The following is a 27,581-nucleotide window of genomic DNA, read 5'->3' as shown; positions in this document are numbered from 1 at the left end:
TTCCTTATCTATAAAATACATACCAAACTTTTTGGACTTAATATGAAGACATTTCAAATCATTAAACAGAAATGATTTTGTTAGCAGGCATCCTATTGCAGCTACAGTTTGAGAATCCTTTGCTTACTATAACAAATGGCCAGTTGAGGATACTTAGCTATAGCAAAAGAAAGGATATTTCCATGATCTCAATTTGTTCTTTATCCCTTCTCCTTCAGTATTTATTTACTGATTTATTCAGTCTAAGAGATAAAATCACCAAATGGAAGGATCCCTGGAGATTTAACTCCCAGTGAACACTTATGGCTTCTCTTCATCATCTTCTTTAAAAAAAAAAAAAATGTATTTATTGGGAAGGCAGAGTTACAAAGAGAGGGAGAGACAAAGAGAGAGAGAGAGAGATCTTCTATCTGCCAGTTCATTCCCCAAATGGCGATAACAGCCAGATCTGGGCCTATCCCAAGCCAGAAGATTTTTCTGGATCTCCCATGTGGGTGCAGGGACCCAAGGACTTGGGCCATCCTCTGCTGCTTCCCCAGGCCCTTTGGCAGAGTGCTGGATCACAAGTGGAGCAAGGACTGGAACCAGTGGCACTTATTGGGCCCCTGCACCCACTTGGGAGACCCGGAAGAAGCTCCTGGCTCCTGGCTTCAGATGGTCGCAGCTCCAGCCGTTGTGGCCATCTGGGGAGTGAACCAGCAGACGGAAGACCTCTCTCTCTGTCTCTACCTCTGTCTGTGACTCTGTCTTTCAAATAAATAAAATAAATCTCAAAACAATAGTATTTATTTCCTTCTTTTTAATTTGTGACTAGTTTTGCTGAAATAAAACAATTATTTTTAAATCCAAATAGTTTATATTCATATATATATATATATACATGTTATTTGTATTTCATGTTTTTGTAATTACTTTTTGTATGAATCCCTATGTAACTTATATAAAGGCATAAAATGATAATAAAAAGTTTTGTTAAATGTGCCGTTTGATTTTCAGCTTTTTTTCTTTGCTCATCCTTTTTTCTTCTCTCTCTTATCCTTGTTTGAATTTCATGTTTTAATCCCCTCCCATACCTACAGTCTCTTGTGTATCCCCAACATTTCTTTATGCTACCATAATGCTTCCTATATTTGTATTTGCATATATAATGACTTTTTGTCATTGCTTTCTTTTATCTTCATAAGAATGAAAACATATCATATGTACTTTTCTACTTTTCTCATCCAACATTATTTTTTAAAGTCTCTCAGGAGGGAGGGTAGGGTGGAAGGTATAACTATGTTCCTAAATCTATATATATGAAGTACATGAAACTTGTATACCTTAAATTAATTCTTTAAAAAGTCTCTCAATTTAATCAATAGCTTGAATCCATTCTTCTAGTGTCCATGATATAAACAAACCATCATTTATTAAACCATTCCCTTCTTTTCAAGGTATTATCTTTGCTTCCACCTTTTTTGCCTCTATGAACAGTGTTGTAAAAATATTTTTTACTGTGTCCTTATATAGTAATTCTTATGACATTGCATCTCAGGAAGGAATTGCTACATTATAAGGCAAATGGAATTTTTTTTTTATTTTATGAATTCTGCCAGATTGCTTTCCAAGAAGATTGTAACTCTTCAAACAAATTTTCCTCCAGCAAAGTGAGATGGCACACTTTTCCCTAAACCCATGCCAGCAATAGGTTTCAGCTGTTGGTTACACAGTATCTAATGTTTACTATAATTTGTATTTTTCTGACTGGTAGTGAATTTGTTCAGTTTCTCCTATGTCTCATCTGTACCTAACTCATTCATATCTTTTTTCATTTTTATTGGACTGTTTCATCTTTTTGAGTTATTTATTGAGAGCTCTTTGTGTAGTTTAAATATTATCCCCATGTATGTCATTTGTGCAATAATTTTTCCCCAGAGCTACCATTAGCTATTGCCTACTAATTCTATTCATGGTACATTATCTCTTTCTAAAGTTTTTGATTTTAAATATTCAAATATTTCTGTATCTTATCCTATAATTTTATTCAGTCTTGCTTAGAAAAGATTTCCCCAATTCTAGTTTATACATGTAACTTTAATATTCTTTTATCACTTAAAATATTGGTTTTAAAATTACATACATTTTCATTGGTTTAAGTATCAGTAATTCAAGGACATTGATAATTCAGACCCATTGTGTAATCCATATGATACTGATAATTTCAGAAATATGAGCATAATGTCTCTAAGGTGTTATCTTTTCCAAAACAATCCTCATAACCCTGATTGGACATCTCTTACCTCCTTGCTATTTTCCCATTTCTGCACCTGGATTCTTACTACTTGAGTTGAAATTATCTGTTTAAAATACTCTGCTTAGCTAATCAAACTACAAGTACTTTCAGGTCCAGGCCTGTGTCTTACTTGTGTTTGCATCTGTAGCACCTAACAATTCTTGATACTAGTGGGCACTTAGTAAATATTTGGAGAATTACTTAGAATCAGAGAAGAATTTTTTTCTAGCCACTTTAATCGGCATAAGAATGACTAAGCTGATTGTCGAATTCTGATAGCAATGTCTGCTATCAGACTCACTGAGATCTGCTCTACCAAGCATTAATGTAAAAATGTTACATGCATTATTTCATTATGTTTCATCACACATCTGTGAAGCAGATTCTATATTACCTTACTCCACAAGGGGGGAACCTGTGGACTCAGGGTCTAAGGTCACAGAACTAGGAATTGGAGAATTGATGCCTAGCTTGGAAGCTCACATTAATTTTCCCTTTGCCACACTGATCTCATGCTTCAAATTGATCCTCTTGTTCATATTTCTGCAGGTATTTTAAAATAAGAGTTATTGTTAAGTGTCTCTAGCTCTGGGACATTCCTTTTTTTGTTTTATTAGTAATTAATCCAAAAGCACATTGATTTTTCAGGAAATAAAGAAAATACCATACATCATTTTAATACTGAAAAGTTAAGGTTTAAGACTGAGATCAGAGCAAAAAACAAAGAAGATTGTTCATAGTTTCTCAAACATCTAAACATTAATGGATTTTACCCCCCCCCAAAAAAAAAACACTGAAATCATGCTTTTTCCCTTATGTAACTAGCATCTGGGAAAGACCTATAAACTATATGATGAATGATGCAGACGCCCAGGAAATTCTTTGAGAAGGGACTTTGTAAACAAGTACAGCAGTGCCATTTATAATAAATATTGATTTTCTTTGAAAAATAAAATTATGCATTACAAGTTTACTATTTTATTTGAATTGGTCTGCTAGGAAGTCGGGCATGGAATAATGATAGGAATTTCTATTTCTATTCATGATAAAGTCTAGTTTAGCAATAGGGAAACTGCTTGTGGTGCTTACACCTCAACATTTCATGCAATCAGTCATCAGCTTTGCAAAAACTAATTTTAAGTATATGCAAGTTAAGTATATCATTTCTTTTATTATACAGAGTTATTTTTTCTATATTTAATCAGCTTATATAATATTTCTAATTCTGCTCTAATTACAGTAATATTTTGACCATGTTAAAATATTTGACTCAATATGACTTAAAGTAACTTGATGTTGGTTATACTCTAATAGCATTTGGAGTATTAGAGAAAAATCAATAATTATGTGTGGAGTTAAATAAGTTAGACTTTTTAATTATATCATATGGGATTTCTTCATTAGAAAGTAACTTATAAAATATTTCATTTAGTTTATGATGGTATTTCTCAAGGAAAAATGTGTACATTTCCCTCTGTAGAGAGAAAAAAAAAAGCTTTTTTCTACAAGCAAATAAGATTCCTTTTGAACACCTAAGCAGTAAGCAATTGATATTCATCCTTTTATTTCTTCTTCTTCTTCTTCTTTTTTTTTTTTTTTTTTTTTTTTTTTTTGACAGGCAGAATTAGACAGTGAGAGAGAGAGACAGAGAGAAAGGTCTTCCTTGGTTCACCCTACAAATGGCCACTATGGCCGGCACGCTGCACCTATCTGAAGCCAGGATCCAGGTGCTTCCTCTTGGTCTCCCATGTGGGTGCAGGGCCCAAGCACTTGGGCCATCCTCCACAATCTTCCCGGGCCACAGCAGAGAGCTAGACTGGAAGAGGAGCAACCGGAACAGAACCAACGCCCCAACCGGGTCTAGAACCCAGAGTATCGGCGCTGCAGGCGGAGGATTAGCCTAGTGAGCTGTGGCGCCGGCCTTTATTTATTCTTCTATTAGTCAGTTACTATATGCAAATGGTGTCCAATTTGTTAACTTCATTTATAGTAGTTTAGACATTTCATTGATCTCTTTTGTTGTTTATGTTCTGAATCATGGCATAAATTATACTCTTAGAAGGATTGGATCTGGTTTTTTTTTATACCCTAACTCACACCACCTACAGTGTTTCATATGGTAGTCATTTAATAAAATGTTGATTTATACAAAGCAACACGTGCTACAAAGGAAGGAGTATTGAGTCTTCATACTTCAGCATTTTAGGACAAAGCAAATGTAGGGCAGCATTTGGCTTCAATTCAGGATGGGCATATTGGGCAGCAAAAAGCTTGCCTTGTTGTAATTTCAGAAAGATTCTTAGGAGTTTTTAAAATCCTCTGGTCATTGTTTTTACGATTTATTTTATTTATTTGAAAGGCAGGGTGATGAGAGAGAGGGAGAGACAGAGAGGAAAAGAGGTCTTCCATCCTTTGGTTCATTACCCAAATGGCTGCAATGGCTGCAATGGCTGCAATGGCTGAGATTGAGCCAGACTGAAAAGCAGAAGCCTGAGACTCCATCTGGGTTTCCCACGAGGGTGGCAGGGCTCCAAGTACTTGGGCCATCTTCAGTTGCTTTCCCACGTGCATTAGCAGGGAGCTGGATCGGAAGCTGGGCAGCCTGCTACCAGAACTGATAGTCATATGGCATGCTGGCATCGCAAGCAGTGACTTATCCTGCTTCTCCACAATGCTGGCTCCTGATCATGAACTTTAAGAAACAAAAATTAACTTTATTCATTAGAGAATTTCAGGCTCACATCCCTGCTTAGAATTCTTCTACTGGATAAGATAGGCATTGATGGTTTTTCATGATCAAGTCCCATTGAAACTCCACTTACATCCCAGAAGCCTGGTCTTATTTTGTCTGATATTAATATAGCTACCATTTTCCTGATTTATTGGCTTACAGTTATCAGATTTTTCTCTTTCCTTTTGTTTTATGTATCTCTCCCATAAGTAGCATATATATGAAGCAGCATATAAATTCTATTGCTAGCCTTTTTTCCCCAGTTGGGAAAAAAAATGAATTGAATTTTCTTTCAATTATCTGGATCAATCCATTTGTATTTATTATAACTGATATAATTGGATGCCATCTTCTTTTGTGCTTTCCATTTATTCTGTTTCTCCTATTGTTTGTCTTTTCCTGCTTTTATTTTGTAGTAACTGAGGTTTTTTAATTCCATTTTCTCTCTACTGGTTAGAGAGTTAAGGACTATATATTTCTGCTATTCTTAAAGAGGTTTAAATGTGTACTGAACAAAGTAAAGATGATATCTCTGCTCTCCAATAAGGCAATTTAAAAACCTTAGAAAAAAATTAGTTTCAAACATTTAGGTTCATTCTTACATATTATTAGTATAAGCAATATAATTCTTATCCCTAAATTAAACATTATTGGTTTTTGGTTTGTGCACATTTATAAATTTCCATACTCAACAATTTTTGCTGGATTTCAGGCTTCTTTTTTCTGAATGTCTTTACCTTTTTCCTATAGACTATTTCTATGAATAGTCTGAAATCTTGCATGTTAGTAATGAATCACTGAAGAACAAATCTCCCGATACTGGATGAGCATTTGATGTAGGAGTTAAGATGCAGCTTGCAATTCTCATGTCCCCTATTAGGGTACCGGAGCTTGAATCTCAACTTTGACTTCTGATTCCAGCTTCCTGCTAATGTGCACCTTGGGAGGCAGTAAATGATGGTTCAAGTACCTGGGTCCCTGCTACCAATGTGGGAGACCTGGACTGAGTTCAGGTCTCCCAGCTTCAGCCTGGCCCAACCATTGCAGACGTTTTGGGAGTTAAACCAGCAAATGGGATCTCTCTCTCTCTTTCTCTCTCTCTCTCTTTCTTTTCCCCAAACCCCACACACAACTTTCCAAACAAAATAAAAATAATAAATAAACAAATAAAACTCTCAATATCTACCACAGATCAATTACTAAGAATCCCAGAGCCAAGTTCTGCTGGTTTCGAAGAAGTAGAGTGTTATAGGAACTGCCTTCCTTCAAGTTGCCTTCCTTAAAGCAACTAAAATAACAAATCCAGGAAACAAGTGTTTTCAGGCAGCACTGGACTGTGTTTCCTGAGAGAAGGGACACAAACCAAACAAGCTTTGTGATTGCCTGGCAAATTTTTCTGTCTCGTGGTAACTTTTAGACTGCAACAGAGCCAAGTATCTCTCAGCCTTGAAGAGAAAGCTTGGGTTCAGAGTCTGAGAGAGTACTTTGTAGGACAACGTACTCAAGGAGGAAGCACAACATGGTGTAGAATCTTAAATTAGCCAAGAGTAAAGGCTGCTCTAGAATTCACCTCACAAATATCAAGACTTGAAAAGGATTAAGCTAATCTTTGGGAACTTAACTACAAGCTGTAGTGAAGGCTAATATTTTTAAAAGAGTTCAACAATGCCCAGCACACAATGAAATAAATTTCATGTTTGTATCTGGGAAAAAAAATTATCAGATATGAAAAGAAGCAGAAAAACATGATCTATAATGTGAAGAAAATTTGGTCAATAGAAACAAACCAAAAATGATAAAAAATGATGCCATTAGTAGTTAAGGACTAGCTCAGGGGGCTTCCATGGCCTTGGTAACTTATGACTAGAGCCTGGGGAGATTGATGACGCCTTAAACAAGAGTGTCAATTTGTTAAGTCAACAACAGGAGTCACTGTGCACTTACTCCCCATGTAGGATCTCTGTCCTTAATGTGTAGTTCAATGTGAATTAATGATATGACTAGTGCTCAAACAGTATTTGGCACTTTGTGTTCTGTTGGGGGCAAACTGATGAAATCTTTACTTAATATATAGTAAATTGATCTTCTGTATATAAAGATAATCAAAAATGAATCTTGATGTGAATGGAATGGGAGAGGGAGCGGGAGATGGGAGGGTTGCAGGTGGGAGGGAAGTTATAGGGGGGAAAAAGCCATTGTAATCCATAAACTGTATTTTGGAAATTTATATCTACTAAATAAAAGTTTAAAAAAAAAGTAGTTAAGGACTGTATTAGTTTGTTTTTAATTACTTTAACTAACATACCTGAGAGGACTTCTTGGGAAAGAAAAAGTTTATTTCAATTTATAGTTTGGAGATTGTAGTTCAGGATTAAGCAGCTTCATAATCTGGCATCCCTGAAGGTTGGTTGTGGCAGGTGTGACGGAATAATCACATGATGACACAGGAAGCAAAGAGAGAAAGGCCGAACTTGAACTTCAATAATCCACATTTTCTTGAGAACCATTCTCTGAGGGCAAGCCCCCAATGACCTAAAAACCTCCCCATACCCCCACCTTTTAGCCACCACAGTTAGATCAAGTCCCCACCCTTAATGCCTCAACCATTCCCATTAAAACATCAGAGTGTAAGCATTGGCATGAGTTTGGGAGACAAGTCCTACTACACCCATAGGGAGAACCTTAAAAAAAAAAAAAAAACTTTGATAAACAGGGTGGCACTGTGGCATGGCAGGTAAGACCGCTGCCTGCAGTGCCAACATCCCATGTAGGTACCAGTTTGAGTCCTAGATGCTCCACTTCTGATCCAGCTCTCTGCTATGGCTGGGAAATCAGTGGGAGATGATGGCCCAGGTCTTTGGGCCTCTGTACCTGCGTGGGAGACCTGGAAGAAGCTCCTGGCTCCTGGCTTCGGGTTGGCAGCTGTGGCTGTTGCGGCCAATTGGGGAGTGAATCAGTGGATGGAAGACCTTTCTCTCTGTTTTTCCTTCTCTCTCTCTGTAACTCTGACTTTCAAATAAATAATAAAATAAATCTTAAAAAAACTTTCATAAACATTATAAATATGCAGAAGGACTTTAAAAATTTATTATAAACATTATAAATATGCAGAAGGACTTTAAACATTTATTAGAAACATTATACATTTGCCCTAGAATATGAAGGGAAATTTGAATATAATGAAGAAAGAAATGAAAAGATGTAACCAAAGTTCAATGGAATTTACACTATTGAAAAACTACTATTTGAAAGGCAAATTCACCAGAAAAGCAAATTAAGCAGAATGAAGGAAATAGTAGTGTTAACAGTGGAAAACAAAAACAAAGAAACAAAACAAAACAAAAAAGGAAACGAGCAGGCAAAGGAGATAATCAATGAAATCAAGAGCTGGTTGTTTTGAAAAGATAAATAAATTGATGGCCTGCAGTCCATGAGGATCAAGAAAAACAGTTACCGTTAATGGGAATGAAAACTGTAACATATCATAGATTCTACTAATACAAAAATGGTAATATGAGGTGGGCATTTAACCTAGAAGTTAAGGTATCAGGTAAAATGTCAGTATCCAAAATCAGAATGCATGAGTTCAATTCTCAGCTCCAGCTTCCAATTCCAGTTTCCTGCCGGTACAAACCGTGAAAAGAAGGTGACGGCTCAAGTAACTGGCTTCCTGCCACCCACATGGAAGAACTTGATTACATTCCCGGCTGCTGACTTCAGCCTGTATGGGCATTTGGGTAATGAACCAGCACATGAGAGCTCTTTATCTCTCTGCCTCTGAAATAAACAAAATTTTCCTTCAAAAAGGATGGTACATTATTAAAAATTTCCTGTCAAAATTTTGATAATTTAAGCAAAATTAACAAATCCCTTGCATACAAACTACCAAAGCTCTCTAAAGAAGCAATAGAGAGGCCAGAACTGTGGTATAACTGGTAAAGCCAGCGCCTGCAGTGCTGGCATCCCATATGGGTTCCAGTCCTGGCTGCTCCACTTCTGATCCAGCTCTCTGCTATGGCCCGGAAAAGCAGTGAAAAATGGCCCAAGTCCTTGGGCCACTGCACCTGCGTGGGAGATCCAGAAGAAGCTTCTGTCTCCTGGCTTCAGATTTGCCCAGCTCTGGCTGTTGCAAACATCTGGGGAGTAAACCAGCAGATAAAAGACCTGTCTCTCTCTCTCTCTCTCTCTCTCTCTCTCTCTCTCTCTCTCGCCTCTGCCTCTCTATAACTCTGCCTTTCAAATAAATAAATAAATCTTTAAAAAAAGATAAATAAGAAGTAATAGATAATTTAATAGTGCTGTATCTATTGAGTAAATTAAATCCATCACTTAAAAAAAAAAAAAAAGACTTTTCCTCAAGGAAACTGCAGGCCTAGATTGCTTCACTGATGAACTCTACCAACATTATGAAGTAGTATCAATTCTGCGCAAAATCCTTCCAAGACACAGATGAGAGAACACTCTAATATCATTTGATGAAGACAGTATTACCCTTGTACTAAAGCCAGACAAGGATAGTACAAAAAGAACAAAAGTACAGACCAATATCCCTCATGAACACAAACACAAAAATCCTTAATGAAATAATAGTGTATCAAATTCATCATGACCAAATACAGTGTGTGCTAACAGGTAAAATGTTTGAACACTTAAAATTAAGCTACTGTGCTCACTGAACTAACAAGTTTAGAAATATCAATCATATAATCATCTTAAATACTCATTCATGATAAAAACTTAAAGCAAAACTGTAATCCAGAAACTTCTTCATCTGATGAAGGGCATCTATGGAAAACATACAGATGATATCATACTTAATTATGAAAATCACATGCTTTATTCCAAAGAGGAAAAAGTCAAGGACGTTTGCTCTTATTTCTTCCACTCATTTGTTCTGATTGCCTTAGTCATTGCAATGGGAAGGGGCAGGGCAGAGAAAATATATAGATTGGAAAGAAAGGAAGAAGTCAAAGTGCCTTCCTTTGCAGAAATACTTGATTGCATTTGCAAAAATATTTGACATTACAAAATAAATCTATGATAGAGGAGTTTAGCAAGATTGCAGGATACAAGGCCACTACAGAAAAATCAAGGTATGCCTAAGTAGCACTGATGAAAAATTAGGAGTTAAAATTTAAAATTATGTTTTGAAATAACATGAATCAAAATACTTAGAACTTGATTTAACTAAATACATGCAAGAGAGAATTATTTTTTTTTTTTTGTAATATTTAAAGGCAGAGAGACAGAGATGTTTCATTGGCTGATTCACTCTGCTGATGCCTGCAATGGCTGCGGCTGGAGTCCAGAACACAATCTGAGTTTCCCATATGGGCTGCAGGGACACCAAGTATCTGAGCCATGACTTGCTGCCCTTCAGGGTACAAATTAGCAGGAAGCTGGAATTGGAAGTAGATCTGAAACTTAACATCCAGGCACTCTTATACGGCATGTACACATTAAAAGGGGTTTCTTAACCACTCTACCAAACGGCTGCTCCTGAGAAAAGTTCTGAAGATCTTTAAAACTGGAGAAATGCTGTATCCATTAATGAGAATACTCCATATTGTTAAAGTGTCATTTCTACTCAAGTTGCTCTAAAGCTTCAATGCAATCCTAATCCAACTCCCAGCAGGCTCCTCTGTATAGAAATTGGCAGGTAATTCTAAAATTTACTTGGAAATGCAAAGGACCTGGAGTAGCCAAAGTGGTTTGGAGAGATGCAGGAAAACAAAATAACTGGAGGACTCACTCTTCATGATTTCAAGACTTAAAAAGTCCCAGTAATCATGGCATTGTGAAACTGGCATGAACATAAATGGAACAAAGTAAAGTCCAGAAATAGACTCACCCTTATGTGGTAAATTAATTTTTGACAAAGATGCCAAAGTAATTCACGGAAGAAGGAATAGCCTTTCAAAAAAATGCTCTTGAAAAAATTTAATATCCAAATGCAAAAAATGTAAAACTTGAACCATGTGTCAAAACATATAAAACTTATTTCAAGAGGCTTGAATCTATAAAACTAGAAGAAAATATAGGAAAGTCTTTGTGGTTTTTTTGGATTAGGTGAATATCTCTTATTTTATAAAAATGATGTACCATAAAGAAAAAAAATTTATTGGACTTCCTGAGAATTAAAAAAATATATTCTTTGTAGGAAACAAAAACTGGTCTGGTGCTGTGGCATGCTAGGCTAAGCCTCCATTTGTGGCACCAGCATCCCATATGCATGCCAGCCCATGTCCCAGCTGCTCCTCTTCCAATCCAGCTCTCTACTTGTGGTCTGGGAAGGCAGTGGAAGATGACCCAAGAGCTTTGACCCTTCTAAGCATGGAGGAGACCTGGAAGAAGCTCCTGACTCTTGGCTTTGGATCGGCCTAGCTCCAGCCATTGTGGCCATTTGGGGCGTGAACCAACAGATGGAAAAGCTCTCTCTCTCTCTCTCTCTCTCTCTCTCTCTCAGTCTTTCTCTCCCTCTGTTTGTAACTCTGCCTCTCAAATAAATAAATAAATAAATCTTAAAAAGAACTGATTAGAAAAAAAGTAAAAACACAAGATATATTAGGAAGAATATTTAAAGAAAAGGTATATTTGACAAGAGGTTTCTGTCCAGACTATATGAAAATTCTTACAACTCAATAAGGTAAACCACATAATTTTATCCTTTAAAAATGAATAGGTACTTCACTAAAGATGGGCAAATGAGTAAAATTAGTCATTAGGGTAATACAAAGTAAAATCACTCTATGCTCCTTAAATGGCCATAATTGTAATAAAAGGAAAATGTCACCTGTTGTGAGATGTGGAGCAACTAGAACTGCTTTGGAAAGCAATCTGACAGTTTAAACATTTACTTAACATATATTTTAGTCCTTTATGTGCTGCTATAATGAAATACTCCAGACTGGGTAGTTTAAAATGAACAGAAATTTTATTTTTTTTAAAGAATTAGCATACCTCCTTTTTTTAAAAAAAGATTTATTTTATTTATTTGAAAGACAGAGTTATAGAGAGAGGTAGAGACAGAGAGAGGTCTTCCATCTGATGGTTCACTCCCCAGATGGCTGCAACGGCCGGAGCTGTGCCAATACGAAGCAAGGAGCCAGGAGCCAGGAGCCAGGAGCTAGGAGCCAGGAGCCAGGAGTTTCTTCCGGGTCTCCCACGTGGTTGCAGGGGCCCAAGCAGTTGGGGCCATCTTCTACTGCTTTCCCAGGCCATAGCAGAGAGCTGGATCAGAAGTGGAGCAGCCGGGACTAGAACCAGCACCCATATGGGATGCTAGCACAGCAGGCCAGGGCTTGAACCTGCTGCACCACAGTTCCAGCCCCCAGAAATTTTATTTCTCACAGTTCTGATAGGTAGGGAATCCAAGGTCAAGTTGCTGGCCTCTCTTGAGCACCTTGTTGTGTCATAACATTGCAGAAGTCACCTTCTGCAGAAGTCATGGTGAAGGGTTAAAAAAAAAAAGGGAGAAAAAGTGAACTTGCCTTTATATGATGAACCCACCCCTGTAAATCCATTCATTCATTCCTTTATATGATGAACTCACTCCCGTGATAAAGCCATTAATGACCTAATCATCCTTCAAAGGTCTCCGTTCTTAATACTGTTATTATGCACTTAAAGTTCAATGTGAGGTATGGTATTTTTTTTTTTTTGAGATTTATTTGAAAAGTAGAATTACAGAGAGAGAGAGAAAGACACAGAGAGATCTTCCATTTGCTGGCTCACTACCCAAATGGCCGGAGCTGGGTGATCTGAAGCCAAGAGCCAGGAGTTTCTTCCAGGTCTCCCACATGTGTTCAGGTGCCCAAGGACTTGGGCCATCTCCCACTGCTTTCCCAGGCACATTAGCAGGGAGCTGGAAGTGGAGCTCGAACTTGTGCTCATATGGGATGCCAGCAATGCAGGCCACGGCTTAACCCGCTATGCTACAGCGTAGACCCCTCAATGTGAGATTTGAAGGGGGAAATCATTTCAACAATAGCACCATATTATCATACCATTTCACTGATATTTACTAAAAAAAAGAAGTTTCCATATTATTATATTGAACTTGTTAGCTGCTTTATTGATAATACGCAAAAACTGGAAATAGCCAAAATGTCTGTGCACTATTGACAGATAAGATACGTTTAAATAAAATGAATCATGATGTGATTGGAAGGGGAGAGGGAGCGGGAAAGGGGAGGGTTGTGGGTGGGAGGGAAGTTTTGGGAGGGAGAAGCCATTGTAACCCATAAGCTGTACTTTGGAAATTTATATTCATTAAATAAAAGTTAAATTAAAAAAAAATAATGGGATACTATTAAGTAAAAAAAGTAGCAAAATACTAATTGAAGTTACATCTGGATTGATCTCAAATGCAGTCAGCTAAATTAAAGAACATAGAAACAAAGTATGTATTGTATGATTCCACTTATACGAAATTCTAGAAAAGGCAAAACCACATTGCCCAAAAACATGACAGCAGGGAATGCCTGGAGCCAAGGATCAAGGTCGGTACAGATCTGCCTTCAGGAAAGCTTGAGGGGTAGAGGTTTCTATTCTGCAATTTCAAGTATGATTTCTTGCTATTTATCTTGTTATTCACCTTGATTCCAGAATCTGTCCATTCATGCACACATTGATTCTAGAAAATTCTCTACTACTGTCTCTTCAAATATTGCCTCTTTCTTATTTTTTCATCTCTTCTTTTGAAACTGATCACACTGCTGTTAATTTTTCTTGTACTCTCTACATCTATTCAGCATCACTCAAATTTTGTCTTTACCTGTCGGTGCTGATTTCTAAGGAATTTTCAAAAATGTGTGTGTACCAGTCTATACTTCATTCTTTAGCTCTAAATATCTAATCTTTTATTCCACTTCTTTCATTGTTATATATTTTAATTTTGGAAGTTCTATTTGGTTCTTTTTCTGTTTTATTATTTTTTTGACAGGCAGGGTTAGACAGTGAGAGAGAGAGACAGAGAGAAAGGTCTTCCTTCCATTGGTTCACCCCCCCAAACTACAGCCGGCATGCTGTGCCGATATGAAGCCAGGAGCCAGGAGCCAGGAGCCAGGTGCTTCCTCCTGGTCTCCCATATGGGTGCAGGGGCCCAGCACTTGGGCCATCCTCCACTGCACTCCCGGGCCACAGCAGAGAGCTGGACTGGAAGAGGAGCAACCAGGACAGAATCCGGCGCCCCAACCAGGACTAGAATATGGGGTGCCAGCGCCGGAGGCGGAGGATTAGCCAAGTGGGCCATGGTGCCGGCCTCTTTTTCAAACTCAGTCTTTAAAATATGGTATTCTTGGGCCGGCGCCACGGGTTACTAGGCTAATCCTCTGCCTTGCAGCGCCGGCACACCGGGTTCTAGTCCTAGCGCTGGATTCTGTCCTGGTTGCCCCTCTTCCAGGCCAGCTCTCTGCTGTGGCCCGGGAGTGCAGTGGAGGATGGCCCAAGTGCTTGGGCCCTGCACCCGCATGGGAGACTGGGAGAAGCACCTGGCTCCTGGCTTCGGATCAGCGCGGTGCGCCGGCCGCAGCGCGCCAGCCGCAGAGACCATTGGAGGGTGAACCAACGGACAAGGAAGACCTTTCTCTCTGTTTCTCTCTCTCACTGTCCACTCTGCCTGTCAAAAATTAAAAAATAAAAAATAAAAATAAAATGTCGTATTCTTCCCTATTTATATTTTACTCCTCTGTACAACTTCATAATGTTTAAATATGTACAATTTATATTCCATGTTGGATGACTGTGGTCCTGGAAGTCATCTGAGATCTGATTCTGCTGGTTGTTTCTTGTCTCCACTCCCTGACTGTGGCTATTTCTCTATGAGAGCTGTTATGTGGGATTGTGGGTTACTGTCGGCCAGGACTTAGGATAGAAAACCTGAGCAACCGATTTGTGGGCTTATTCTTGGAAAGATATAGGTTGCCTCTGTTATATGTCTGGGGCCAATTAAAGTTAATTGTTTATCTCATACCATATAAGTAGTGTGAATGTGAACCCCAGTCTCACTTGAGAGCAGATGTAGTTTCTCATGGGAAAAATGTTTTTCTCTTCCATAGGCCAACACCTGGTAGACAAATATTCTTTTCATTTCCCTCTCCTGATGGTAGATTATTTTTTCCTTATCTGTTCATTATGATAGAGACCTGATTCTAAATCCTGATCTTTCTGAGTTCTGAGCTCTTATGGTCCCTTCAAGACAACGAAAACCCGTGAACCTAGGATGCAGAGAGCAGTAAACATGCTCTAGGGGAGACAATTCAATCCCCTCTGCTCCACTTCTGATCCAGCTCCCTGATAATTCACCCGGGAAAGCAGTGAAATATGGCCCAAGTGCTTGGGCCCCTGCACCTACATGGGAGACCTGGAAGCAGTGCCTGGCTCCTGGCTTCAGCTTGACCCAGCCCCAGCAATTGCAGTCATTTTGGGAGCGAACTAGAGGATGGAAGATGGAAGATTCTCTCTCTCTCTCTCTCTCTCTCTCTCTCCCCCCGCCCATCTGTAACTCTGCCTTTCAAATAAAATAAATAAATCTTTAAAAACAAAATGTCAATTAAAAAAAAAAAGCCACTGGAAAGCCATTACTTTAAATAGTAAGAAAAACCAGTAGAATGGCTTGAAAAATAAAGAAATAATAAGAGTAATTTCAATCCATTATAAATTATTAATATAAATTACCTAAGTTAAGAATGTGTATGTATGTATGTGTGTATTTAGTGGAATGGTTTTAATAAGGATTAGTTCCTTTTTTTGGTATTAAGAATTACACAGTCAGTACTTTTATATTCAACTGATGACACTCAAAGATTCAGGGACTTCAAAAACATTGTTTTCAAGGTCAAATTAAATTGGGGGCAATTATTCTTCATTCCATTTAGAAGACCTATGTAACTTGTCTTGGTAAAGCTAGTACTAAAAATGTCCTTTTCTAGACAGGTAGTTAGAATACCACACAGAACTCATTTTTGACTGTCAAAACCAAGATTATTTGCAAGCCATAGATACATACAACCTTGTAGGCTGACACCTCACTTAACTGTTAAATCACCTAAAAGATTATCTTGTCTTTCTTTTATGTGAATTCAAGAGCACAAAGCTATTTAAAATTCCTTCCCTTGAGAAATTCTATTAGGGTATTATATTTCTTTGGCATTCCTAAAAGGAACCAGCCCAATATTTTAACATCACATTTTTAAAAACTGCTTTTGGTTATTCCTTGAAAAGTTAGATTTTTAAACCTGAGAAATAGAATATGTAATGTGGATATGGCATGAATTTTATTAGAGTTCTGTAGCTCAAGAGTCCCCTTTCCCCTACCCAGAGTTATCTGATATCTAAGGAAACCATTGTGTATTAGCAATTATGTAAGATACTAGTGGGAAAAAACACAAATAGATTATGCTTCCACCTACTACTCTTTGAATACTTGAATATGCCGAAATAGATAGGTTGTACTTTCACATGTAAGTTTAAGAGTGTCCCAGAAGGGCACAAGAATAAAAAAAATTCATTGCACCATTAAAAATAGTCTACAGTCACAGTGCAATTGTGGGAAAAGGAAATTACTGAAGCATAGTTCAGGTAATTTTAAGAGACTGATGCTAATAGATAGCAGAGGCTGAACATATTCTGAATTATAAAATGAAAGAAAATACTGGACAAAGCAAGACCATAACAGTAATAACTAGCACTAACTGAGTTCTAACAACATTAGAACTATATTCAGTGCTCTACTTAAAAATAGTTTCTGAGGGGGCCGGCACTGTGGCGCAGCGGGTTAATGCCTGAAGGGCCCGCAACCCATATGGGCGCCAGTTCCAGTCTCGGCTGCTCCACTTCCGATCCAACTCTCTACTGTGGTCTGGGAAAGCAGTAGAGGATGGCCCAAGTCCATGGGCCCCTGCACTCGCGCGGGAGACCCAGAGGAAGCCCCTGGCTCCTGGCTTTGGATCGGCGCAGCTCCAGCCATTGCGGCTACTTGGGGAGTGAATCATTAGATGGAAGACCTCTCTCTCTCTCTGCCTCTCCTCTCTCTGTGTAACTCTGACTTTCAAATAAATAAATAAATAAATCTTTTAAGAAAAATGGTTTCTGGGGTTGGCATTTGGCCTAGCGATTAAGACACAGTTTTGTGATGCCTGCATCACATATCACAGTGCTTCAGTTTGAGTCTTGCCTCTGCTCCCAATTCCAGCTTCCTGCTAATATGCACCCTGGGAAGGAGCAGATGATGGCTCAATTATTTGGGTCCTCACCACTCAAGGAGGAGACCTGACTGAGTTCTAGGCTACTGATTTTGGATGGCCCAGCCTTGACTGTTGCAGGCATTTGGGGAGTGAACCAATGGATGGGAATTACTTCTGTCTGTCTATCCATCTCTCTTTGTCTCTCAAATAAAAAATATTTTAAAATTTAATTTAGAAGCAAGTGCCAGAGAATACATTTACCGAGTATTTAAAATATGCCATTTTTATCCATTGTCCAAGATTACATAAAGTGCACAACTTTAATTCAGATATAAAAACCAAGATAAGCTGACTCCAGAGATTGTGCTGTACAGCAACCCCTCCATTATAGTACCGTCTTCTAACAAAGCACATTTCAATTTAAAGCATATCTTATTAGATTTTACATATAAGCAATTCGGTCCGGCGCTGTGGCATAGTGGGTAAAGCTGCTGCCTGAAGCACAGGCATCCCAAATGGGCACCGATTTGAGTCCTGGCTGCTCCACTTCCAATCCAGCTCTCTGATATGGCCTGGGAAATTAGTAGAAGATGGCCCAAGTCCTTGGGCCCCTACACCCATGTGGAAGACCTGGAAGAAGCTCCTGGCTCCTGGCTTCAGACTGGCCCAGCTCCAGCCATTGCGGCCATCTGGGGAGTGAACCATCGGATGGAAGACCTCTCTCTCTCTCTGCCTCTCCTTCTCTTTCTGTATAGCTCTGACTTTCAAATAAATAAATAAATAAATCTTTAAAAAATAAATATAAGCAAAAGACAGCAACTTTAAGTGACTTGCAAAAGATTAATTTTGAGTAATAGTATAAATAACACTATTTAGTCACTGTGCAAAATCTAGGAATTTTCCACTCTATTATTCTGCCTTTGTCACATTTTTTCTTCTTCAGTTATTCATTCATTTGTTCATTTATTCCACAAATATTTGTGGAGCACTTTGTGCAGTGTATCCTTCTGTGCTCTGGGATGCTGCAGTGAACAAGAAAGACAAAGCTTCAAAGGCTATATTCTAGTTCAGGGGAGAGAGATAAGAGAGACAACAAACAAACAAACCCATAAATGTATGTCAAGTGTTAGAAGTGCAGTAAAGAAAAATAAAGCTTTGTAAGTGCCTAGAAAATAATTGGATAAAGGATGTACTTAAATTTTTAGAAAAGATGAACAAAGTAAGAAAACCACATACAACTGTCACCAGTACTTTTATGATGCTGTCACTTTATGTCACAAGTATCTTGATTCCTTGTTTTATATGACATTGAAACAGACCGAGTTTTATACCTTTGTTTTCAATACTTCTGGAAGAACATACTTGACTTAAAACCTACCACTTCATTGCAGAAATGACTCTGGCTGGTTTTACCTTGTAATTCTTTAATAATTATTTCAAGGGACAAAATTAGTTAATCGTTTTCTAAGTACTTATCCAAAATACTCAGTTTAATAAGGTGAACAAATTTTGGGACTTATTCAGAGAGTATGCCACACCAACAATTAAGTAAAAGGGCCTTCTTCCTGTCATTAATGCTTAATAATGGATATCCTTGGAGGTAATCTATGATAAAATGCAATAGTGATGTCAAGAACGAATTGACTGATCTTAATTGAAGAACAGTATACACTACAGAATATATAATGTTAAGGTATATCCAACTTCTTTTTCTTTTCTCTACTACAAAACTGAAAATCTTCTTTCCAGTAGTAATTAAAAATAAACAGCACTCATTAACTTACTGTGGGCTTCTAATGGTCGCAACACAACTTCCTTGCCTGAATGATTTGCTGATCTAAAGCAAAGTAACTCAACACAGAAATTCATCTTTAAAAATAAAAACCATTGTAGAAAATAAGGAGTTTCAATCTCTATAGCATGAATTTATGTGCGTTTTCCTTTTATCTTAAATGTGTTCTGCACATACACTACTTTTTTTTTCTTTTATTTTTAACAGGCAGAGTGGACAGTGAGAGAGAGAGACTGAGAGAAAGGTCTTCCTTTTGCCATTGGTTCACCCTCCAATGGCCGCCGCGGTTGGCGCGCTGCGGCCGGCGCACCACGCTGATCCGATGGCAGGAGCCAGGTGCTTATCCTGGTCTCCCATGGGGTGCAGGGCCCAAGCACTTGGGCCATCCTCCACTGCACTCCCTGGCCACAGCAGAGAGTTGGCCTGGAAGAGGGGCATCCAGGACAGGACCGGTGCCCCGACCGGGATTAGAATCCGGTGTGCTGGCGCCGCAAGGCAGAGGATTAGCCTAGTGAGCCGCAGCGCCGGCTGCACGTACACTACTAAATAACTAACAAAAGTGGTTTCAGAGGGACTTGCCTCCAACAACAGTGTGCCAAGCTCAGTTTCTGAACTCTATAGCCTTGGGGCTGATATTTATTCATCCATTCATTTAGCCAACATTTATTGAGAAACATCTTTAGACTAGGCATTTTCCTGAGTGATTCAGTATTAAAAGGGCTGGGCGGGGGGGGGGGGGGAACAATCTCTTGTCACCATAGTATTTATTATTTTGGATTTGGATAACATTTTACTGTAACCTTACATCTTTAATTGGTTGCATTATAGTTTGTTTAATCAATTCTGTGTTGTATATTGAAGCAAATGATATTTTCTTTTCTGATTGTACACCCCTAATTGTTAATGCTACTCATATTTCTGATCATTTATTTGGAATGGGTATCTACAAAAAGAATAGCTAGATCAAAGCACATGAGCTAAAACTGTGCCCAAAAGATGTCCAAGAAGGAAATACAGGCAAAAATTTGCCGCCAACATTGTAAGAGAAAGCCTTTCCTTACTCCATTTCCTTGCCAGCACTAAGGATACAGAATGGTCCACTAAATGCATATCATTAATCTGTATTCTTTAAATTTGATAGACATTTCTCATTTGTAAGACTAATTTGGTGCTGATCAAAAATTTCCAGCTGGTATTGGTATTTGTATCTGACAAGAAATCATCCAAATTATTTTCACCCCTTTTGTTTCCTATATTTGCTGAATTTTAGAGTAATATAGGGCTATGAAAAGTACAGTCTGCTAATTTGAAAAGTTAATCTAAAAAAATGAAGATTATAGCTGTCTATGAGTAAACTGGAAGCACTATTAACATAAAGCAAATGTCAGAAAGCAAATAGATCTGTTTTGTTATGGCCTGTATCAGTATGCTTTCCATAATGTGATGGAAATACCTGAGCTAGTCTACTTGTTAAGGAAAGAGAGATTTCTTTAGCTCATGGTTTTTAAAGCTGCAAGTCCAAATAACATGTTGCAGATTCTGGCAAAGGCCCGGTGGCAGATGGCAGAGCACTTGTGGGAGGGGAATCACGTGATGAGCAGGAAGTGGAGAAACAATGGGTGGGACCAAAGCCAGGCTTTTATAATAGCCCTCTCATAAGTCTATCTTCCAAGCGTGCTTCCCTCATGACCTACGGACCCTGCCCCGAGTAGGTCCCACCTCCTAAAGACTCTACCATCTCCCAAACAGCACCATTCTGGTGACCAAGAACATTTTTGCCCTGAGTTTGTATGCTCAGCTGTTTGAGCTCTTCTCTGCTCTTGTTTATTTCTAGAACCATGGGACACAAAAACCGATATGTCAGAGTTCCCCGTGGCCACATCTGGGTTGAAGGTGATCATCATGGACACAGTTTTGACAGTAATTCTTTTGGGCCGGTAAGTCATCTTTCATCTTTTTGCTGATATAATTGGATTTCAAAATTGGAAGCAAAAATATGACAGATAGGTTGCTCAAGTGAATCCAGGCAAGACTGATCATGAATTTTGTAGTGGATCACTTTATGCTTAAATTTTTTCTTTTATATATGACAGTTAATATAAGCTATCAAAGTGTGTGTGTGTGTGTGTGTTTCATACAAAACCTAACATACTTCAACCAAGTACTAAAAGATGTTTTCATCTGATTGATTCCCAAAGAGATCAGTTTTGGAATGTTTTGTAGCTGTGTTCTGAATTAGCGTTTAATAGATAAATTGCATAAAACAAATGTAGGCATCAGTTTTCTGAACTGAGATTTAAAAATACAAGTGTGATGGAAATCATATTGGTAAGTGTAGCAGAGGCAGAATTTTAGCTCTTCTGTTCAGGGTCCCAGCTGGGCCTAAAAATTAAATTGACATAAAACAGTTTAACAGGGGAAAAGCATACAAATTTAATATGTTTGACAAGGCCCAGGAACACTCACAAAGAAATAAAGACCAAAGAAATAACAAAACCAACCTAGTCTTTATTAGGTTGAACAAAGAAAGATAAATGCGGAAAAGCAAATTATGTGGGTAGGCTGAAGGAAGATTAGAATTATTTTAGCAAGGTCTGTAAGGACTGTTTCTCCTGAATTCTCCAGACCATGACTCCTCATCAAAGAATGTTTCTTTTCTCCTAGATCAGGGAGGAGAATTCCTTTCCCATCTGCTGGTACACTCTCCCCAAAATGGCCACAATGGCTGGGGCTGGGCCTGGTCAAACCAAGGAGCCAGGAACTCTATCCAGGTCTCCATAAGAATAGCAAGCACCTAAGTGCATGAGTGAGGGCCACTTGCACTTGCCCATAATAGTTTTTAATCTCTTGTTTCCAGAAGCAAAGGGGAAGATTAGACTGTCCCATTTGCATCAGTTGTTTTTCAAGTGCCTTCAATTCAAAGCATCCCTTATGTTTAAAGTGGTATATTTTCAGCTGGCTTATTCTGTGACCTTTCATAGGTAATATTTTGTAAGCTTTTAATTTATAGTCAAAGTGCAGATATTTGATGCTTATATTCCATAAAACACATGACTGAAGTGATATTTTATGAATTTTTCATTTTGAATGCATGAAAAAATTTTCTATTTATGAATCCTTGCAGTAACTCATCATATAATTTGAAGAATTTTTACTTAATGGAACCTGCACCTAATTTCTGATTATCTAATCCGTTTAAAACTTGGCTGTTAACCCATTAGATTTTCTTAAAGCTAGACATATCTGTGTTATGTAACTACAGGACAAATTGATATTGGTTACTTTTAGATATGTTTGTGGAAAAATTTTTATCCATATAGTTTTTCTAAAATTAAGTTCTTGTGGACTCTAATAAAATAATATTCTTCACGCGTATTGAGAGTCCACTATTATTGTCACTAAAGGATCAGACACTTTAACTCAACTTTAGATAAAACTGTAGTGACCAAGTGAGGGTTTTATAATTGTGTGGATAAGTGGAAGAAAACTTCGGGAGACTAATCCTAATTGTTTCTAGTTGCAATGGTGATTTAAAATGTTTTTTTCTAAGGTGACTTTTTGTGTTTGGGTAGCAATTATACAGAAATATAATTTAATCCTTGTAAGATATGCCAAAGATGAGATAAGCAGATTGGGAAGGTCTGAAGTTACTTTTAGTGTCCTGGAAGTGACTGCTAACAAGAAAATTTAGTAACCACTTGAAAGTGAAAATAAGTGACCTGCAGGCAGTTTTGGCTCTCTCTCATCAATAAGATTAACTGTGTTAATATATCTTGTTGTTGACCAAGTCCACATTAAGATATTAGTTGACTTTGGTTAGCTTTTTTTTTTTTTTTTTTTTTGACAAGCAGAGTGGACAGTGAGAGAGAGACAGAGAGAAAGGTCTTCCTTTTGCCATTGGTTCACCCTCCAATGGCCGCCGCGGTTGGCGTGCTGCGGCTGGCGCACCGCGCTGATCCGATGGCAGGAGCCAGGTGCTTATCCTGGTCTCCCATGGGGTGCAGGGCCCAAGCACTTGGGCCATCCTCCACTGCACTCCCTGGCCACAGCAGAGAGCTGGCCTGGAAGAGGGGCCACCAGGACAGAATCCGGTGCCCCAACCGGGACTAGAACCCGGTATGCCGGCGCTGCAAGGCGGAGGATTAGCCTAGTGAGCCGCGGCGCTGGCCATGACTTTGGTTAGCTTTTAATTGTTTAGGGTACTGATTCTGAAATGAAGTGTTGAAAAATGGTATTTTGCTATCAATTGTCCAGTGTGTGGTAAGTAATTAGTGACTAATAATAATGTTCTAAATTCTGAGATTGTTTTCTGTTGTGTTTGTTAATGAGTTAAAGCTGATGTGATGTTATTTAGAAAGTCAGTATTATTCTCATGCAGTTGTATTCCATATGCTTTCTCCTTTGGGAGAGGGAAGAATGGTGTTGATAGCCAGAATACTAAGAATTGCATATCACACTCAGGATGTCTTCTCCACTCTGCAGCTCTTAGGGGGCTCCCTTTCCTGCTCTGAACTTGCTTGTGGATTTTATGAATCAGTGGCTATGAATATAAGTATCATCAGTTGTGCAAATATTCTCTGTCACCTATGACTTAGAGAAAAAATAAAACAAGAAGTAAGAACTGTGTATGAGTTAAGTTCACTGTGTTAGGTAAGAAACTATAGGCTGTAACACATGGGCAGATATATTATGTGCAGCATTTAATGCCATTTGATTTAAATCATGTTTTTAAATGAAATGTACTTGTTCATTAAAACATGAATCAGTCATTTGAGTCAGAGGCAAAAAATTACTATGAAGTCTAGCGATGCTTTTCTTCCTTTTTGAATGGTTAGAAAAGATATACAGGGTGGTTTTTGGTTCAAGGACTAGACCAACCTATCAGTTTGTATTCAGTTAACTAGTATTTTTTTTCATTTAACAGAATTAGATGAAGTGCCTCTTCTAGAATGGAAAACATTTTCCATATCATGTATTAACCTATTTGTGTTTGATACATTAGAATACATATATGTTTACTTTTAGAATTAGCTCTCATGTTTTGTGTTCCAATAGCATTTATGACTAAAAAAAATGTATTCAAAATCATTCTCCAAAAAAACTTTCGAAAGGATACAGGAGAGAAGATGTGAAGTAAAGTCCTCTACCCCCAATCCTTATTTAAGACTTAGCTGTGATTTTTTGAAGTAAATATCTGAGATTTGAATTTTCTTAATGTGTTTTTGTTTATTGAATATTTATCAGAATACTGTTAAATATTTAAAATTTTTATAATTCTAAAAACCAAAACTTGTTTTACATTTCTAAAAAACCTAAAATAATCTTTAACTTTTAAATTCATATGATGTAAATAAAGTTCAGGTATTATGTGATGTGGCCATGAATCTTCCTGTCATTTTGTTTCCATAACAGCATCTATGCGGTTAAGCCAATTGCCACAGCCCAAGAATTGGTACAAATATGACATTGTTTCTCTCTTCATGTTGTAATGCTTGATGAACAGCCTTTAATTTGACTAATTGACTACTTCCATTATCCTCAGTAGTTTCTAGAGTAACTTTAGTAGTAGAGTTATGAGTACTAGATTCTTGAGCATGCCCAATTTTATGAGACGCTGGAATATACATTATCTGATGCATTAAAATCACCTCATGGCCCAAAGTTATTTGCTCAGTTTCCACTAATGCCAAATAAGCTACTATGGGTTGTTGCTCAGAAGGAGTATAAGAAAGAGCAAACATTGTTAATTTTCTGGGCCAAAACCCTAAGGGTCACTGTATATACTTTCTTTTTGTCTTAGAATTCTGCTCACAGCACCAATTTGTAACATTAAAGCATTGCTTGATATGGCCACAGGTTTAAATTCCAAAACAATTAAGACCTCTCCCAAAAACCAATTAAACAACAGCTTACTAACAAAGAACAACGAGGTTCTGCTGTCTTCAGGATCCCCAGTGCTTCTGTTTGGGTGTTGTTCCTGTCTCATCTGGTGATGTAACTGTCTCCTTACGCTTTTCTTTGCTGTTCTTCATTAATAAATTGTTGTTTAATTATTTTTTTGAGACAAGTTTTATTGTCTTGGAGTTCGAACTTCTAAATCCGTGGCTACATCATGTAACGCTTCTATGTTACATATGGATGTAAACATTGTTATATTTTTCTGATAATTCTCAGTGGCAAGTGTTGGCTCATTGTCAGCATACATGGAAGTACAGGTAGGAAGGTAGTGTGCTGCAGCCCTTCAAGGTGGTTGACTCCCCTCTCTGTTGCCAAGTATGTAGAATCTTTATCTCCACTGTGTTATTTGATTGAAACTTTTAACCTTCAGTTCCTTCTCAAATAACTTCAAAAAGTGCATTCAGTTACTTGTAACATGCTTTACCTCTTTGAATAGTGATTATGTTGGATCATAGAATCTACCCAGTGCAACAATATATAGGCTCAAGAGACAATTGAATAGTTTTATGAATGAAAGGCAATAGTGGATTATTAAACATAATGGCATTAAGTTAAGAGAATACATTGCAGCAGGAAGAGAGATCTTAGAAAGCTGACTGTCCAGGACCCATCCATCTAATTTGCTGAGCATAAGACAGAAGGAACCTAGTATACTCTCTTATGAACAAAAATGATGATATAATAAAGTAGAAAATCAGATCATCTTGGTTTTCAGCCTCTCAGTGCCTTAACTTGTGAGTGTCTACATTTTTTCAAATATAAAAGAAAAAGTTTCCTTTCCTTTGAATTTATTTTAAATAAATAATTGGTCAAATGAGCATATAAATGTATACATATATATACATACATATGTAATCAAAATTTTAGTGAACTCCTTGGCAAAATAATACAAGTATAGGGGTACAGTGAAATAAAATATGGCTTATCCAGAGTATGAAATATTATGGACTCATTAAAAATTCAATTACATGATATTCATGGTACTATATGAATTGAATATGGTGTTGTTATTTCTAGCTGTTGTATATATGGTTGAGTCTTTTGTACTTCTCTGTATTTTAAAAATTTGCAAAAGTTTTATTGCCTTTATAATCAGAAAAAAGGTAATTTTTTTTTAGAAAAATTGGATAAATAGAGGTGGTTGAAAGTAAATAACTTCTAAGCTTACTTCTGGCTCTTAAGTTGTACAGAAAGCTTTATGGCGCTACAGCCAGAAAGGAAAATATCACAGATATGAATGCCCATGAAATATTTCAATTATGATTAATATCAATGAAATATCTTTACAAGAACTCTCTTAAGTATATCATTGTTGCACAAATATGGAAAATATCCTATCTTCTCATAATATAGATTCACTAATCTAGCATGTACTTTGGGTTTTTAGTATGAGATAAATCCTTTATAATTTTCCTTTAAATTATGATATAGGCAGGCCTTTAGCCTAGCAGTCAAGATGCCTGTGTCCCATATCAAAGAACCTAGATTTGATTCCCAGTTCTAGCTCCTATCTTCAATTTCCTACTAGTGTAAACCCTGGGCACAAATGTTTGGATTCCTGCCACTCATGTGGGAAACTGGGATTGAATTCCCAGCTCCCAGCTTCAGTCTGGCCCAATTCCAGCCATCGTAAGCATCTGGGCAGTGAAAAGGAGGATGGAGCTTGCTCTCTCTCTGTCTCTCTCTCTCTCTTAAATTAAAAAAAAAAAAAAAGATAGTTTTCTGGAATGTTGTTTAGTGCATATGACTACTTGATTTTATTGGATTATATGATAATGATATCTGATGATTTCAATATGTTGCTTTATGATTACTTATTTTTTTCTCTGTGAGAGAAATTAATGTCTTTTCCGTGACCACTCATATATAGATGATGTTAATACATATTTATTATAGCTATGTTGTTCTTTTCAGATACATGTGTGTGTGTGTGTGTGTGTGTGAGAGAGAGAGAGAGAGAGAGAGAGAGAGAGAGAGAGAGAGATATGTTTGGTAGAAATAAAGGTACTTAAAAATAAAATTTGTATTTGTATGTGTGCATGCATAGCTGTGAATTTTCAAATGGTGACTGTTAATGAATACTTCAGATGGGCAGACTGACTCTTCATTAAACATCCTGCAGTAGCAGTTCCTTCTTCCATTCTTTACAAATGTTCATCTCAGCACTTACATTTGAACTGTTCTCTCCTTTTGTTGAAAACACAAATGTTACTCTTTCCATGGTCTTCATTTAGCTTCTGCATTTTCCTATCTTTCAAGTTCTTCTATCATTCTGATCTAGCTTTAAGTCATGAGCTAGTGGGATAGTGAATTGTGTGTGTGTCAGGAATGTATGTAAATCTAGCATCTAAAAATAATTCTAAAATAAATATTTTACAAATTTAGTATCTAGAATTAACATTTTAACTATATTATTCAAAGGACCTTAAAAGAAAAACTTTTGGCTTGAACATTTGAAGGGAAAGATAACCTTTCCATGCTGTACAATTGTATTTCGATTTTCAGGTTTCTGATCACAGTGTCACCTTGTGATCAATTTGTGTGCAGGGACCGTAAAGTAGAACTGAACAATTTGGATGCAGAAACTGTCATGATATACTGTCTCTCTAAGAATGAAAACTCCAGGTTATACGAAATAGG

At 37.5% G+C, this 27,581-nt stretch overlaps 1 protein-coding gene across 1 annotated transcript in view; it reads left to right on the top strand.

The window, feature by feature from the left end:
* IMMP2L (inner mitochondrial membrane peptidase subunit 2) overlaps positions 1–27,581 on the top strand; it is a 1,077,920-nt gene that overhangs the window by 788,555 nt on the left and 261,784 nt on the right. Inside the window, exon 6 of the mRNA XM_062198963.1 lies at positions 20,818–20,920. Within this exon, the coding sequence (XP_062054947.1) occupies positions 20,818–20,920 (103 nt within the window). The remainder of the gene's footprint in view (positions 1–20,817; positions 20,921–27,581) is intronic.

This window comes from Lepus europaeus, chromosome 1 (assembly GCF_033115175.1).
Source record: "Lepus europaeus isolate LE1 chromosome 1, mLepTim1.pri, whole genome shotgun sequence".
In the NCBI taxonomy this organism is placed as follows: Eukaryota; Metazoa; Chordata; class Mammalia; order Lagomorpha; family Leporidae; genus Lepus; species Lepus europaeus.
The sequence above is the reverse complement of the archived record's forward strand: the minus strand, read 5'-3'. Positions and strand labels throughout refer to the sequence as shown.